General features: G+C 40.2%; 1 protein-coding gene across 4 annotated transcripts in view; it reads right to left on the reverse strand.

Annotated features, from left to right (window-relative positions):
• LOC147707956 (importin subunit alpha-6) overlaps positions 1–16,112 on the reverse strand; it is a 395,564-nt gene that overhangs the window by 332,651 nt on the left and 46,801 nt on the right. For all 4 annotated transcript variants that reach the window (XM_086926751.1, XM_086926753.1, XM_086926754.1 and 1 more), the window contains exon 2: positions 2,074–2,207. In XM_086926751.1, coding sequence (XP_086782877.1) covers positions 2,074–2,202 — 129 coding nt within the window. In that variant the 5' untranslated portion in view covers positions 2,203–2,207. The remainder of the gene's footprint in view (positions 1–2,073; positions 2,208–16,112) is intronic.

Genomic DNA, 16,112 nt, shown 5'->3' on the forward strand with positions numbered 1-16,112 from the left:
ACAACTAGCAAGTAGAAATAACTTACCGGTAAATGAGAAAATGTCCTAGCTTTCGTAATGGAAAGTTTCAATTCTATTAAGGACACAGAGGATAGGATTATGCTCAACTTTCTTCCTTTATTACTTTCATCAGACTTCAACTTTAATAAACTACCTTTACCAGAATGTCAAGGGAAAGGACTACAAAGTTCAGCCAATCACAGGCAATACAGTCCCATACAGTAGTAGTTATATAAGTTTATTGTATTAATGGATAAGTTACTTACCTTAGGTAATGCCTTATCTGGTAGAGACATGATCTAGCCGCAGATTCCTTACCTTTGAACTTCCAGGCATCCGGCTGGATCTGGGAGATATAAACAGCAGTACACCTGTGCGCCATTAGGTGGCATCGGTCAACTTCACATGACATCGTAGGCGGGCTCGCAGTTTTCGTGACATCCGATTAGTCCATAAAATCACCACCCAGGCACGCGGATGTCAGTACTTTTCACGACTTTCCACACCAGAAGGGCCGAGCCATGAAGTGACAGACCGTGGTGTGCCAAAAAACAACTAGGGCCCTGAAGGGAGAACAGCCATGACACTAAACCAATCCACAGCGAGGGGAGGATGGGTGGATCAGTAAGGAATCTGTGGCTAGATCTAGTCTTTACCAGATAAGGTGTTACAGAAGTTAAGTAACTTGTCCATCTGTTAGAGACATCTAGCCGCAGATTCCTTACCTATGGACAGGTACCCAAGCAATGCCATCCCAAGAGGTGGAACTGCAGGAAGGCTTCAAATCAAGAACAGAGCAAGACAGAATGGACAAAGAGGCCCTTCCTGCAGACCTGAGAATCCAGGCAGAAGTGTCTGGCAGACGTCTGCAGAGATGCCCACATGGCTGCTTTCTTTGCCAAGGTGAATGACCCAGCGTGAGATGGCCCTCTTCTGAACCGCTTGCCCCTTCTTTGCTCCAACGTACCCTACGAAGAGCTGGTCATCCACCCAGGACTCTTGTACAATCAAGCTAGAACAACAGTGCTCTTTTTGGTTCCAGACGGCAGAAACACTCTTCTTCCTTGGAAGGATGCGGGGGTGCATTGAAGGTGGGCAGAGTGACAGATTGACCCAGATGGAAAAGTGTTACTACCTTTGGCAGAAAAGATGCCCTAGTGCAGAGCAATATTTTATCTGGAAAGACGGTCAGGAAAGGAGGCTGAGATTACTGTGCCTATAGTTGGCTCACCCTCCTGCCAGAAGTTATCAACAATAAAAAGGCTGTTTTAATAGTGAACAGCTGGAGGGGATAATTGTGCAGATGTTCAAATGGTGCACACATCAAAAAGGTAGGGGCCAAATTAAGTTTCGATTGGGCATAATAAAAGGCAAAGGGGCGAACATATAGGTAAAGCCCCTTCAAAATCTCAGTAAAATTCTTTTTACATAGCCAGGCACATTTTACCCTAAGTATTCTTGACTCTGCAGAGAGTAGGTATCAAACACTAAGTCCGTGTGGTTGTATTGTTTTGCCTGTGCCAGGTCAGAGTCCCTCTGTTTAAGTGTAAAGGTACCATGGAGTAGGATTTTCCGGGCTGGTCGATTCATCTGCGCCAGTGTCTGTGGATCAGGTAAATCATACGTTTCTAAGCCTGCTGGTAAGGTGTACAACTCTAGGTTCTTGTATATATTATTATTATCATTACAAAACTTGTAGTAGGCACAGCTACCCCAAAAGGTTTTCCGGCGAATGGCAAGAGTAGGAGAAAGACAAGGAGGAGCAGTGGCAAAGTTAGAAAAGCCAGGTTATTACGAAAATCTAGGAGAGATGCTGAATCTTTCAGGGCAGCAGTCAGGGCGTTCCATAGTGTTGGCCCTAAATAGGAAAAGGAATAACCTTTCATTAGTGTCAGTAGGGGTTTTGGTACCGAGAACCGAGTCAGTAAAGCGGATCTCAGGGGTCGGGAAGGGTGATAAAAAGCTTTTCATCAATACTCTAGTCGCTTTCCCTGATGCCAAAATGTATTACACCAGTAACCAGTGTTCCTTTTAATTAGTTATGTAACAGTAGTCCAGAAGGAATGGCCGTACCTGTTGCTCTCTTTTTTGCTTCCGTAGCTGTATTCCTTCCTCTTCTCTTCTTCTACGCATTTCTTGAGGATCAAGAGCTTTGTTCTTGTAGCATTTCATCCGAAAATGATCTTTTAGTGGGCTTGACATGGCTTCTACAAAATCGGGGAGAAGAAAAACATGGGAGTTCAACTAAAGTAGGCCCTGAACGTAAAAGGCAAACCAGTCACAAAGTTAACCCCAGTATATTGAAACAATGTTAATCTTTTGAGCATTCCTGCATATATCGTAGAGCAAATAACTGTGTTTTGATAAGACTGTTTAGACAGTATACAATTTAAATGGAACTGACTAAAAGTGTGACTATGACTATGCCTAATAAGGGGGAAGCTCATTTATTGGACTGCAATTATCGGATGAAGATCAAACTTGCAAAACAACTAAAAGCACATTTTCTTCCTTTTTATGCTCGGTGTACAGAAGAATACTTAAGTGCCTCTAAATCCAGAGGCACCAACTCTACATTTACAAACAAGTACCAATATGTCTAGTCTATGCGAGAGCTACTGGATTTGCCAAATTGTTGTAGCCATGCTGTACACCAGTGTGGTTGTTCAGCATGGCTAAATGTTAGCGGCATAGAGGAGAGTGAAGTGGAGTGGAGACTCATGTAGTGACATAACATAACGTGTATTTGTAAAGAGCACATTTATCCAAGGGTATCTTGTGCTGAAAACAAATGTGTATTGTTACCCAACTCAATGGTACTCATTTTATCGACCTCAGAAGGATGAAGGGCTGAGTGGACTCTCCAGGACTTGAACCTGTAACCATGAGGCCAAAGACAGGTCCCTACAGTGGATGCATTAGTCCACTAAGCCACGAGACCCGGCATTGTGGAGTGGAGAGTCATAGAGTGGAGTGGCTTGGAGTGGGAGGGAGAGATGTGGATTGGCATTGAGTGAGGTAGAATGTCGTGGAGTAGCAAAGAGTGGGGTAAAGTGTTGTAGAGCGGCATGACGAAGAATGGAGTAGCATGGAGTAGAGGGTTGTAGAGTGGAGTGGTATAGAGTGCCCTAGAGTGTCAGAGTGGAGTGACGTAGAGTAGGGAAGGGTGTCGTAGAGTGGAGTGACATACAGTGGAGTGACACAGAGTGGTGTGACTGAGTGACGTAGCAGGGAGTAGAGTGTTGTAGAGTTGAATGGCATAGAGTCTTGTAGAGTGAATTGGCATAGTGTAGGGCAGTGCAGACTGGGGTGTAGCAGAGTGTTCCAGAGTGGAGTCACGTAGAGTGGAGTGTCGTTGAATGTCATGGAGTAGAGTAAAGCAGAGTAGAGTGTCGTAGAGTGAAGTAGATGTCAGAGTGGAGTGTCATAGGTGGAGTATCGGAGAGTGGAGTAGTGTCATAGAGTGGAGTGTCGAAGAATGTAATGGAGTAGAGTTAAGTAGAGTGTTGCTGGGTAAAGTGTCAGAGTGGATTAGCATAGAGTGGAGTGGCCTAGTGTGTCGTGGAGTAGCATGGAGTGTAGTGTCATAGAATGGTGTGCAATAAACTGGTATAGAGTGTCATAGAGTGCCATAGAGTGGCGTAGAGTGGGATAGAGTGCTGTTGAGTGGATTAGTCAGGTAGAGTAGAGTGGTGTAGTGTGTTGTAGAATGTCATGGAGCAGAAAGGAGTATAATGTCATAGAATAGAAAGGAGTAGAGTGCTGTATAATAGATTGAAGCAGAGTGTCGTACATTGGAGTGTAGTGGAATGTCTGGGGAGCACAGTGGAGCAGAGTGACAGAGGAGTGTCAGAGTGGAGCGATGCAGAGGAGATTGTCGTACAGTGGAATGGAATTGAATCAGAATGGAATGGAGTAGCATAGCTTAGGGTAGAGTGGATTGGCATAGAGTGGCATGGTGCAGACTGGCGTGGAACAGAGTGGCATAGAGCGTAACAGATTGGTGTGGAGTAGAGTATTTTAGAGTGGAGTCACCTAGAGTGGAGTGTTGTAGAATGTCATGGAGTAGAGTGGAGTAGAGAGAGTGTCAGAGTAGAGTGTCGTAAAGTGTCTTGAATTACAATGTCATAGAGTGGAGTGTCGTAGAATGTCATGGAGTAGAGTGTTGTAGAGTGTCAGAGTGGAGTGGCATAGTGTGTTGTAGAGTGACGTGGAGTGGCATAGGGCGAAGGTGCGTGGAGTAGAGTGGCGTAGAGTAGAGTGGCATAGGGTGTTGTAGAATGTCCTGGAGAAGAGAGCCGTAGAGTGGAGCGTCGTAGCTACCAGTAGCTCACGGATACCTTCAGAGTGGCTTGCAGTCATGAGTTCATTTTTAAATAAAGCCACAAGTGCATTTTAAAATAAGCATAGGGCCACAATTTTCTTTTGAAGTTAAGGGAAGGCTGTGTGTATTTTATATTGTAATCATCAGGCTGCATATTGCTGAGCCTGATAATGAGCAGGGCTCAATCAGATTTATAACCCACGCCGAGGCACAGATGTGAAGAACTGAGGTATTTAAATCTTAAATAAAAGTCCTTGTCAACTCACTTTTTAAGGGTGAGAATAAAGTAATGTTTCTTAATGCTTATAAATGGTAGAAAGTTACAATCAAAAGTCACCTTAAGGATTAAATTAACTCACTCTGAATCCTTGGCCCACATATTATTTGTATGTCCAGCTTATAGAGCCCCACGTTGTATATGGCTGTCCCCAATTTGTTGTTCTTTGGGAACTAGATAAAATTCCACAGCATTAAGAGTATTGCGTTCAGATACTAAGGCATCTATTGTCATAGGATTAGCAACATTTCTGGGATGGGCATGGTCCATTAGATCCCAATAATTAAGGAAACATAGTATTATATACCTGTTTTATGAATGTACATCTTGATCACTGTTGTCATCATGTTGCAATTGAGTTTAGAAAAATGTCCTTAACGGGTTATAAGGTAAAAGCTAGGCCTGGGCCTGATAGCTTTGAATGTTCTTGATAATGGCCCGACCTATGAAGGATTATTATATGGCTTTAAAACCATTTGATGATAGAAATAAAGCTGTTTTTATATCTTTTAACACGTTCTTATAATTTTTAGCTGGAAAACTTTTATGATTAATATTTATGGGTCATTTATTTGTATTTTTGCTTTGATGACTTAATTGTCGAATAAAGCTAATTTGACTGATTAAATTAACCCTTCATTTTAAATTTCTCCTGTTTCAAAGTGTCACATTTACAAACTGCAGGCCTCTTGCTCCCAGTAAACACTGTGCCATATTTATAATTGAAAAATACAGTCATTTAAAGGGAAGAAAATATTTCTATGAACCATTAAGTCTTAAATCTTTGTCCACTTTCACTTAAGATAGTTACGTCTCAATGTTTATGAAGCATGTTTCTTCATTTTAAATTCCTCCCATTTAAATAAATTGCTGTATTTTTCTGTAATATATATAACACTTTGTCAACAGGCCATTAGGAGCAAGATGCCTGGTGTTTTTAAATGTGAAACTTGGAAATGGGGGAAATTTTAAATGATGAGTTTTATGGAATACATATAAACATAATGTAGTAGTAGTAGTGGAAAAGCTTTATTCAATTTCTACAAACGAGAATCATAAAAACACATCCAAATAATACATTATTATACACCATTAAAAAAAAAAACGATTTTTTTTTTACAGCAATATCTAGTTATGAAAAATCATACTCAATCATATTATTATTGATTTCCTGCATTTGACCACATTTTTCAGAAACATTTATCAGACACCATATGACAAATTCATTATTTAAAAGTTGCAATGCTAGAAACGCCGGTCGGCATCTTTTAAAATCTAATTTCTTTAAAATCGGTAATAACCATTTTTTCCTTTGCAAAATATAAAATGCTAAAAAAAAAAATACAGTATGAATTGTAGTCTGCTCTGAAATATCGTCACAAGGACATAATTGCATCACTCACGTCCAGCCGCTAATTTTTGGAAAACTAGTAATATGATGGAAAATATCTAGTCTAAACCTTGCTAACAGCAGTCCTTCATATCGGCGGGGTACAAGTATGAGGTAAGGTTGAATGTTACTGGTTGTCATTATCATTAGATGGTGCACTACAGTGGGCTTAGCTAGTTCTATAGATATTCGACGTGATTCTAGTAGTGCAATACATTTTCTTTTCAGCTCTTTCCTAGATATCACTCTCATTGTACTCGGTTCCTTATAATAATTAGGGTAACCAAAGTCAATCAGATAATCCCAAACATATCTTAGTCACTTCAGATTCATCACATCTGCCATTCTCATGACATCCTTACAAACCTCCCGGTTTACATGGGTTTCCTCATTTGCCCACAGCCTATGCCAGAGAATGATTGGTTCTGTTTTAACAAATCTGTTAAAATGGGACGCCCAGTTCTGCATGGCAGATATATTATGATGTAATTCTAGGAAGGGCCAAAATGTATCTTAAAAATTGATTTTCTATCAACTGGAGGGATTGAACATTACAATGTCCCCATACTCCTGAGCCATACATTGCTGTACATATACATTTGACTCTGTAAATTTGTAATAGTGTTTGTGGGGGCCTAGTACCTATTTTTTTTTTTATTAAATAGGGCCGCTGTTGTTCTTATAAGTGCAAGTCTTCTTGTTTGCACCACCTCGACCCAAGTGGATTTGTGGTTGAATAATATACCTAAATAACTGAAGGTGTTAATAAAGTTTATTCCGTGGTTGTCTATAAAGATCTCTCTAAATTTTTTGCTTCCTGTGCCACATCTCATGATGTAGGTTTTTGTGGTGTTTACTCTTAAGCCCAGGTCACGCATGAATGCCACATAACCATCCAATAATCGTTGGAGTCCCACTTGAGTACGGAACCTTAAAACAGCATCATTTGCGTACATTAGTGATGGAATAGCTTGGCCATTAATTAGTACAAAATCTTGCCCTGTTTGGATCAGTGCTTTTTCTAAACCATTTGTATAAAGATAAAAAAGAAAGGGGGGCAGCACACACCATTGTCTGACCTGCTTTTTTATTGTAAATAAACCTGTGCATTCTCCGTTTTAACCATAACGTACACAAGCCTTGGCATTCTGGTACTTATGTTTCAGAAAGTATATGATGGTACCGTTCACCCCCAGTTCATGAAGGCCCCCCACAGCCTCTAATGTATCACACAGACGAAGGCTGCGGTTAGGTCTACGAAAGCTAAAAATAGCCTTCAGTTTTTTAGGTTAACGTACTTTCCGACTAACATACTCAGGCTGAGGCTTTGTTCAACGGTTCCCAAACCTTTACAGAAACCGTATTGGGGATTTGACAAGATTTGTTTTTCCTCGCCCCAGTCCTGTAATCTCTCTAGTACAATGCACCCTACAATTTTCGATGAAGATATTGGTCGACAAGATATCGGGTCTTGTCTATTTCCCTTTTTGAAAATTGGGACTACAATGGATTTAGTCCAAGTCTCAATGTACTTGGTAGAGCAACTAGCCCTTATTGGTTGGGTCAATACAGGGCCCCATAGGTCTACATTTGCCTTATATACATCTACAGGAATCCCGTCAGGGCCGGGCGCCTTACCCCCCTTACTTGTCAGTATTGCCCTATTAACCTCTTCTACGGTAATTTGGAGGTTATTTATATGTAAACGTGGTGGAGAGTTATTTTTATCACCTCCCTTGTCTAAAACGTCTGTCAGATTTGTAGAATCTTGATTACTAAAAATTGTGGTGAAATGTTCTACCCACTGATCTGCCGTTATGGCTATTTCTATGTTTGGGATATCCCCCGAGTCTAAAAAGGGTGCCCGTACAGTCCTCCAGAAAGCCGCTCCATCATTGGACTTAGCCAATTCTTGTAGGGTTTGCCATAGTTCCTCTTTTAGCTCCCTCTTACGTTCTTTTATTGCATTTATATAGGCCTTCCTTGCCTCCCTTAGTATAATAGGGTTCCTGGGAATATTATGGGTCTCTCATTTCAGTACGGAATATGCTTTGGTACATTTTGAATCAAACCATCCTTTGGCTTTTCTTACAGGATTATTATTGGTTTTCCATAGTGTTTCATTTATTACTCTTGTAGTTTCTTAAAAAGATGTCAAAACTATTTCATGCGTTGTATTTTCATTTAAAATAGCCTCTATTGATAAAATACTTTTTACTGCTACTTTTTTTGTTGCTTCTAGAGGGTCTACCATCTGCCAATTTAGGGCATAGCCATTTTTCCTATTCATTTTCAACTGTTCAGGGGGATAGACAATTTTTTGATCATGGTTAGTATTGCTGGTCAACAGATTCAGCGATATACTCAGCGGAAAATGATCACTCAGTGTGATATCATGCGTCACAAGACGGATCATCTTTGGTGCTAGATTCGAAGAAACTAAGATATAATCTATAATTGTAGAACACCCTCTCCCGTTAAAGGTACTCTTGAAGGGCATCAGGTTATTTCTTAATTCCTTTGCATAGCCTAAGTCAAGCTCACATACCATTTCATTTAAAACATTCCCATATTGTGTATGTGTAAAATGCGTTTCACATTCACCGTCATCATTTATGATACCACAAACATTTGTACCGTTTTTTTGGGCACAGTGCAATGTTAAAGTCCCCCCCCCCCCCAAATGACATACAAATCTTCTTTTGACAGTCTTTCGGGAACTTATGATAGGTTTACAAGAATTCCAACTATCTTATCCAGGGGTGCATTATTATAATTTATCAATATCAATCTTAGCTTACTTCCCAAACAAATCTCCATCAGTTGGTAATTTACATCCTCGTATTTCAATGTGATTTATCCAATATTTAGCATATTAGACACATATATAGCTAAACCCCCCTTTGCCCTCCCATGATTTCCTCCAACTGCGGGCATATGATATGTACGATATCCACTCAAATGTATGGACTCCTTTAACCATGTTTCTTGCAAACATATGATTTGGTACCCTTCGACAAATTTACACCACTCTGGGTTATCTATCTTAGTTTGTAAGCCTGCTACATTCCAAAAAGTCACTTTTAACACCTTATTATCATCATTGTGTGTTCCTACTGGAGTATTTACCTCTATCACAGAGTTGATAGGAATGGTCGTAAGATCGGTCACAGGACAACCCTCTACCATTGTTATCGGGAGAGGAGCCTGTGTACATTGTGTTTGTAGTGGAATATTCTGTACAAGTCAATCCTGCTCTTCCAGACTATACAAACTTTCATACCTATTTGCTGTATGAATGTTGAACTTCGATTTTATTTTTATTGGGTAAGACCAATTCATATTTTCCCGTTCATTTGGTGGTTTGTTAAAATACCCTAGTGGGACGACATTTATACTTTGGGGGTTTATCAAAGAACTCCCAAGACGTTCCAATATTATTTCTACTAAGAATGTGGAGGCAAATGTTAAAACTACGCAATCCTCTACCAAAGCTTTTTGAGATTTCCCCACCCAGGCTGTTCTTCTAGCCATTTTAAACTCGGAGAACAGAACTCTGTCCAGGTCGGTCCAAGTATTTAGCCAGTGTAGGGATTTATTTCTCAGGTTCTCCCAAGCTTCACTTTCTTGTCCCGTTATCTGTGGCACATTTGTTAGAATTATAATATACTGGGTTGCTTCAGGAGGGAGATCTAGACACTTAATATTTTGTCCCTTTTTAATCTGTGTTGGACGTGAGAAAGGTTGGCTTGCACTGGGATGTTAATTCTTCAGTTTAATTTTCTCTCATTCAAATTGTCGCTTTTACACACAGCATGCATCTTGCTCCAAGTGGCTGGTAGACTAGATGCCATGTTTATTACTGAAAAACAGTCACTATTTTAAGTGGGAGAAATTTAAAGTGCAGAAAAATGTTCCATATTATGAACATTCTGTTGAACATTTTTCTGCACTTTACATTTTTCTCATTTAAAAAAAAAATTGTGTTATACATGTAAGAGTGCCACATATGATGAAAGGTATGTCCTTCACCACACGTACAGGCTCTCAGTCACTCATATCCATATTTCCCATTCATATGCACACATATTCATTCATCCCCAAAGTCCACACTCTCCCTCACACACATGGCTGCCCTGTCATAGTGCCCTTAGTCAAACTATTTTGTTCAAACCATAGTATCCGGCTCTGTGGACATTAGGCTTAAAATCAATGATGCTGGGCGTGGGGTGTCTGGTAACAATATGCAAGTTGCTTAGCCTTCACTACCATGTTCATTTTCACTGATAAGACGTAGCTCTCGCAAAAGGTCGGAGACATTTCCATGTAAGACCTTCAAATGTATTGTTTCATGTCATAAAGTGCATAATGCACCACATAAACCATTGCCCATAACAATTCTTAGGGTTAAAACTTTTTGTTTATTTAAACTTGAACAAGCATTTGAAACTTGCAGGTCTCAGACTGTGCTGGCTCTAACTTTATAAATGTCCTTAATGTCTTCATCTTATGTGTACCTTATTCAGGCTAGCAGGTAACATTACCACACATCATGTGAGCATTTAAAACCCTGTTTTGAGTTTGAACAGAACATGACTTAACTATGAGATATAGCTCGTCATAGGATCACAGTGATTGTTAGACCTATCAGCCTTAGGGTGGTCTTCCCTCAAAGTTGTTGCCATCTTATCTCTATTTTTTGCTAATTCTTTTTGTTCGCCTTAGGACTCTGAGCACTTTGACACTGCTGACCAGTGCTAAAGAGCATGTTCTTCTCCCTTAAACTTGGTTACATTAGTTTATCCACAACTGGGTTATTTAATTTATCTAATGCCTAGTAGAGTACACTAACTTTGCCCAGGGCCTGTAAATTAAATGCTACAAGTGGGCCTGCAGCACAAATTGTGCCACCCACACCAGTAGCCCTTTAAACATGTCTCAGGCCTGCCACTGCAGAGCCTGTGTGTCCAGTTTTACTGCCATGCCGACTTGGCATTTAAAACCCCTTGTCAAGCCTTAATATGCCCTTTTATTAGATATAAGCTTCCATACTATTTAATTGTTAAATATGTAAATAATCTAAATATATTCAATTAAAATTATTTTTTAAATGTGTATATAAAAATATTCACAAAAAGTAAAATGTTTATATTTATTTATGATTTAAAATGTACTAAAAGTTGCATATAGAACTAAAATAAAAATGGTTACATTTATTTTTAAATTAAAAGGTTTTTTTAAATTTTTTTTGAATAAAATACTTTGGATTTATTTATATATACTTTTTAACATTAAATGTATATATATATATATATTTTAAAAGTGAAAAATGAATGAATTGACTTTAACATTACTTCCCATGGGGTTTTATTTTCAGTCCCTGTCTCTAATATTTCAATGGGAGGGTTTTGCAGTACCAGTGATAGGCCATGTGTAGTGCTAGATGTAATCCAGGTCTGCTCTGGAGTACATTTACCACAATTTTGGGTCCTTTTTTTGCTGTAATAATATTAGAAGTGTAGTTTCTGAGTGGAAATGGCCCATTTTGCAATAATTATTCCCCATTTTCCAGCCACCTCCGGTTCCTCCCACATTTACTACTGAAACATAGGTATACTTGTATGGAGATCTCCTCTGCAGCGGTGGAGCTCTCCATACAGAAAATAAAGGAAAGGCAGAGTTCTGCACATAGGTTAGTGAATAGTAGTACTAAACATAATCCAAAATAAAGTTTTTGAATAGAGCTCTACCTATGCAAACATACTGGTAGAAGTAAACAGTAATATTCACATATGTTTCACTGGAAACTCCCTTTTTACTGCATTGTATATTTTACTCACATTCGCATCCAAAACTTTGTATGCAAAATACTATACAAATGTTTTGATGCTTAGTTTGTTCGTGTCTGTGTGCTGACTGTGTTCAATTACACAAAGAATACAAATGAACAAAGACTATTGCATGAGGTTGTTGCAATAAGGAAACAGTAATTCACATCCAAGTGGGAGTTTAAATATATAGTTTGTGCAACTACTATCTCTTCTCCCGAACCTCTCTAGATGTAGAAAGGCAAACCCTCTACTTTTACACAATGATTGCATAGCATTTTTCATTAAGGCCGATTTATCAAAGTAATAAACTCCTAAATTCCCAGGGTACTCATACACAAAGGTCCAAATGTAGGTAATCCCAATTTACCTATTCTTAAATACTAAATTTTACCGATTCAGTATTTAAGAATTGGTAAATGGGATGTAGATTACATTTTCGGTAAAAATTACCGAATCTGTAAGATTTGGTATTTACCGGTTTGGTAATTGCCATTCATTCCTATGGGCCTGGAGGCCCATAGGAATGAATGACAATTACTGAATCGGTAAATACCGATTCGGTAAAATGGGGGAAACATTCAAGGGTGCCAGGGTGTCACTTTGACACCCTGTTTCACCCCTGAATCGTGCTTGTGTGCAGATGTGGCACACATACATGTCCTAAGGGCATGTATGTCTGCCACATGGCACAATTGAAAATGCACAGATTTGCATTTTCAAAAGGTATTCCTTATTTACCACCAACTTATAGTTGGTGGCAAATAACGAATCCTAAAATGGGAAAAGCACTCATTTGAGTGCTCCCTACATTGCAAATTCCGTAATTTACAGATTCGGTATTTTAAGTAATCTGTAATTTACAGATTCCTTAAAATACTGAATCAGTAAATTACCAAATTTGCAATTTAGGCCACCTACTTTCCAAATGCCCAATGCACACACCAGTTCCAGGGTTCAGCCAGCCCCAATCGGGAGGGATTCAATGTGGGGGAGACCGGCATTATAGTTAACATAGTTATTGATAATTACAGGGAATACATGATTTGCCTGATACACAGTCAGTCCCATTGAATCCGGGGAAGGTGGCCATATAACCGCTGACATTCTGTCAATGCACTCAAGTTAGGAGGTACAGACTAGAGGGGACCTCATGAAAAAGTGGCAGGATGAGAGGAAATGGGTGAAGGACAATTTTTATAATACATAAAGGATGGCAAAGGCACTACATAGAAGCAGATCTGGATTCAGCTTCCATCTTAGCCCCCTCGAGGAGTCTTTCCTCTCTACTATGCAACATAGCCTCCTATATAGCTTGTTTGTTGATGCAATCCCAATGTACAGCCAGTTAAGAACCAAATCCCTATCTACCAACTACTTTTTGTCTCCTCGTTCATATCATGCATCCCCCACAGACAGCCACACAACCTACACTCCTCCCTTCACAGTGGAATTATTAGAGTAAGCGAATTGTGTTTCTTGCTTTAATAAAACCCCCATTTCAAGTGCATTAGTAGCGCCAGTAAGACGTGGAGTACCATTTATATGGCAGGACAGACACCCACAGAAGTGTGACACACTGATAACTATGACCCTACAACTTTTCAGAGTTTCTTAGTTTAAAACTGTCTTACATCTTCACTGTTAATACTGTAATGTTATCATGTATGCACAGATGTAATGTACTCAGCATATTCAACATTGTCAATCTTTAGTCAGCTAATGGGCGTACTCGTATTGTATTATGTACTTTTTTGAAGACCCTGTGCGGTCTGCCCATCGACCAGCCCCCACTGCCTTCTCTCCTGCAGGTACCAGCACGCCAACGTGTGGACTGGCTTTGGACCACAAAAGGATGGTGTTGGACTTGGCCCTTTTTTGCAGGGTCATCCCTAAACTTTTTGCCTTTCTCCTAGCCTTTTTTCTGACATGGTGTTGGTGGGTGGTTTTAGGACTCTGTGCACTTTAGCACTGCTGTCCAGTGTAAAGTGAGGGTGCTCTCCGTGTTACATATGGTAAGATTGGTCAACACCTGTTTGGCCTATTTAATGTACCTGTCAGTCCCTTGTAAAGTTGTATCTCAGATACCCATGGCTGGTAAATTAAATGCTACTGATGGGCTTGCAGCGCTGATTGCGCCACCAACTAAAGTAGCCTTTCAAATCTATCTCAGGCCTCTGCCATTACAGGGCCTGTGCGCGCAGTGTTACTGCAGCTGAGACGTGGCACCTAAAGCATGTGCCATGTCTGTGATCCCCCTTTTTAGGTCTCGCCTACGGAGCACGCATGCGCTGCATAGGAGGACCTTTAGCCGTCGCTCTGCTCTTTTTGGAAGCACAAACTCATGCTTGTGCCGCCATCCAGCTTGCAGGAGCAAGCAGGGAGGTGCCACAAGCACGAGTGCAGTGCTTCCAAAAAGAGCAGACTGCGCACACACGCACCACTCCCGGGCTTGTTGGGTCTTGCCTAGGGCAATCGCGACACCCGTTTACTTTGGTAAAGCGCAGGTGGGGTGCGCGATTGCTGCAAAAGTAAAGAAATAGATGTTTTTTTCTATTTCCTTACTTTGTAAATGTAAATGTAGTAGTATTTGTATAGCGCACCGAATCGACCCCCGAAGGGGTATCTCAGGCGCTTGTACGCATACCGCTGTGGAACCCTTCCTGGCTTTTCCCTGTGAAGTGCCCACTCCTGGGCATCCCCCAAGGTGAAGCCAGGCATCCTAGCGTTGTTGGGGCGGTTGACTTTTGTAATAATCGGCACCCGCGCTTTACTTAGATTTTACTTTACTTAGTTTTTATGTATTGTTTCATACCATACTTCTGCGGTTTCTAAATTACTTTTCTCTTTTTGAGTGCTTAGTCTGTAGAGATGTCAGATATTCGCTATTAGCAAGTACCACTTCTAGCCATACCTTTGGCAATTGACATTTTCTCATAAAAACCTGGCAGGTAAACGCAATGGCGGTGTGGCTCGTGACTTGAATGTTAATGACACCTTAGCACCCTCAGGAATCCTGAGATGGGCGCAAGCAGTCGCATTTTCTGAAATGCAGGCATTAGATATTGCAAGTCTTGTTAACTGCGGAGAAATAATATTAAAAATCCAGGAACAACTTGTGTGCTCCCAATAACGTACACTCGTACGTGCATGCGTGCGTAGGTACATTTGTTAGTGAAATCAGGATAACTGGTTCTTAAAGCGTTTCTCCCCACAGCCTTTTATTGCCATTCCGTTATATAACTTTTCCTCTTTTTTTAGCTTAGATCCATCACTAAAGGGCAGGTAATTAATAGCTATTAATACCCGCATTAAAGTGCTATAAATGTTATATCAGATATTGCAGCCCAAAGTGATGGAAAGTTGCACTTTTATCTATGCAAGGGAGATTATTTACAAAGTGCTCAGTTAATAAGGAAGCGTACTGCACCTATTCAGCCACTCTGCAATGCGTGGAGCAAGATGAGTCTTAATATAGTATTGGGTCCACAGGCCCTTTGGAGTTGATAATAAAAATGTTGTGGTTAAAAAAAAAATCAATGCAAGGGAGGAGACCGCAAAACACGCACACAAATAAAACGCTCTGTGTTTGTTTTCGGGTCATTAAGAAATTGTGAAAAGATAACAATATTGTTAAATGGGACGATTTTATGGTAAAATAGCAGTAATTTAGGCAGGGAGAGGTTGTAACGGAAATGTTCTGAGAAAAAGACGGTGGTGGCCCTAAAGGTTTCAGAATGTCAGCGCAGTTACTGGCTTCACATAATAAGTTGACATTGCTTATTCTCTGCGCTCCTAATCCGAGGACCATCGCTGAGTTTAGGTTCCTTCCTTTGCTTTTTACAAGAGATTTCAGGCTGTTGGTTTATCCTCTTTTGTGTGGTCCTCTAAGCTTGTGAGGTAGAGGTAAAGAGTCCATAAGGTCTCAATTCCACAATTAAACTGAATTTTTCATCAACGTTTTAAAACTTTGTCTGATAAAGTCAAAGATACAGCGCGGTGAAGAGGATTCCTTGCTCTGGAATTCTGCCTATTGCTGGACTCGACCAGTCTTTGTTTGACCCTAGGCTTCAGCTTTCTGAGATTTTTGATTGGTGCCTACTTGTCTTAAGTGTTCCCAGATCGTGCTCACGATCCTGTTAGTTTGGTCATAGAGAAATCAGACCGGTTTTGCATTTGTTCCATAATGTCTTTGGACAGCCAGATTTCTTCTTTTGCTGGAACATGTTTCAGGGTAATAATAATGCTCTGTAAAATCTTGCTGCTCCTTCCTGGCTCTACAAGGAAGACTGT

This window comes from Lissotriton vulgaris, chromosome 6 (assembly GCF_964263255.1).
Source record: "Lissotriton vulgaris chromosome 6, aLisVul1.2, whole genome shotgun sequence".
Classification (NCBI taxonomy): Eukaryota; Metazoa; Chordata; class Amphibia; order Caudata; family Salamandridae; genus Lissotriton; species Lissotriton vulgaris.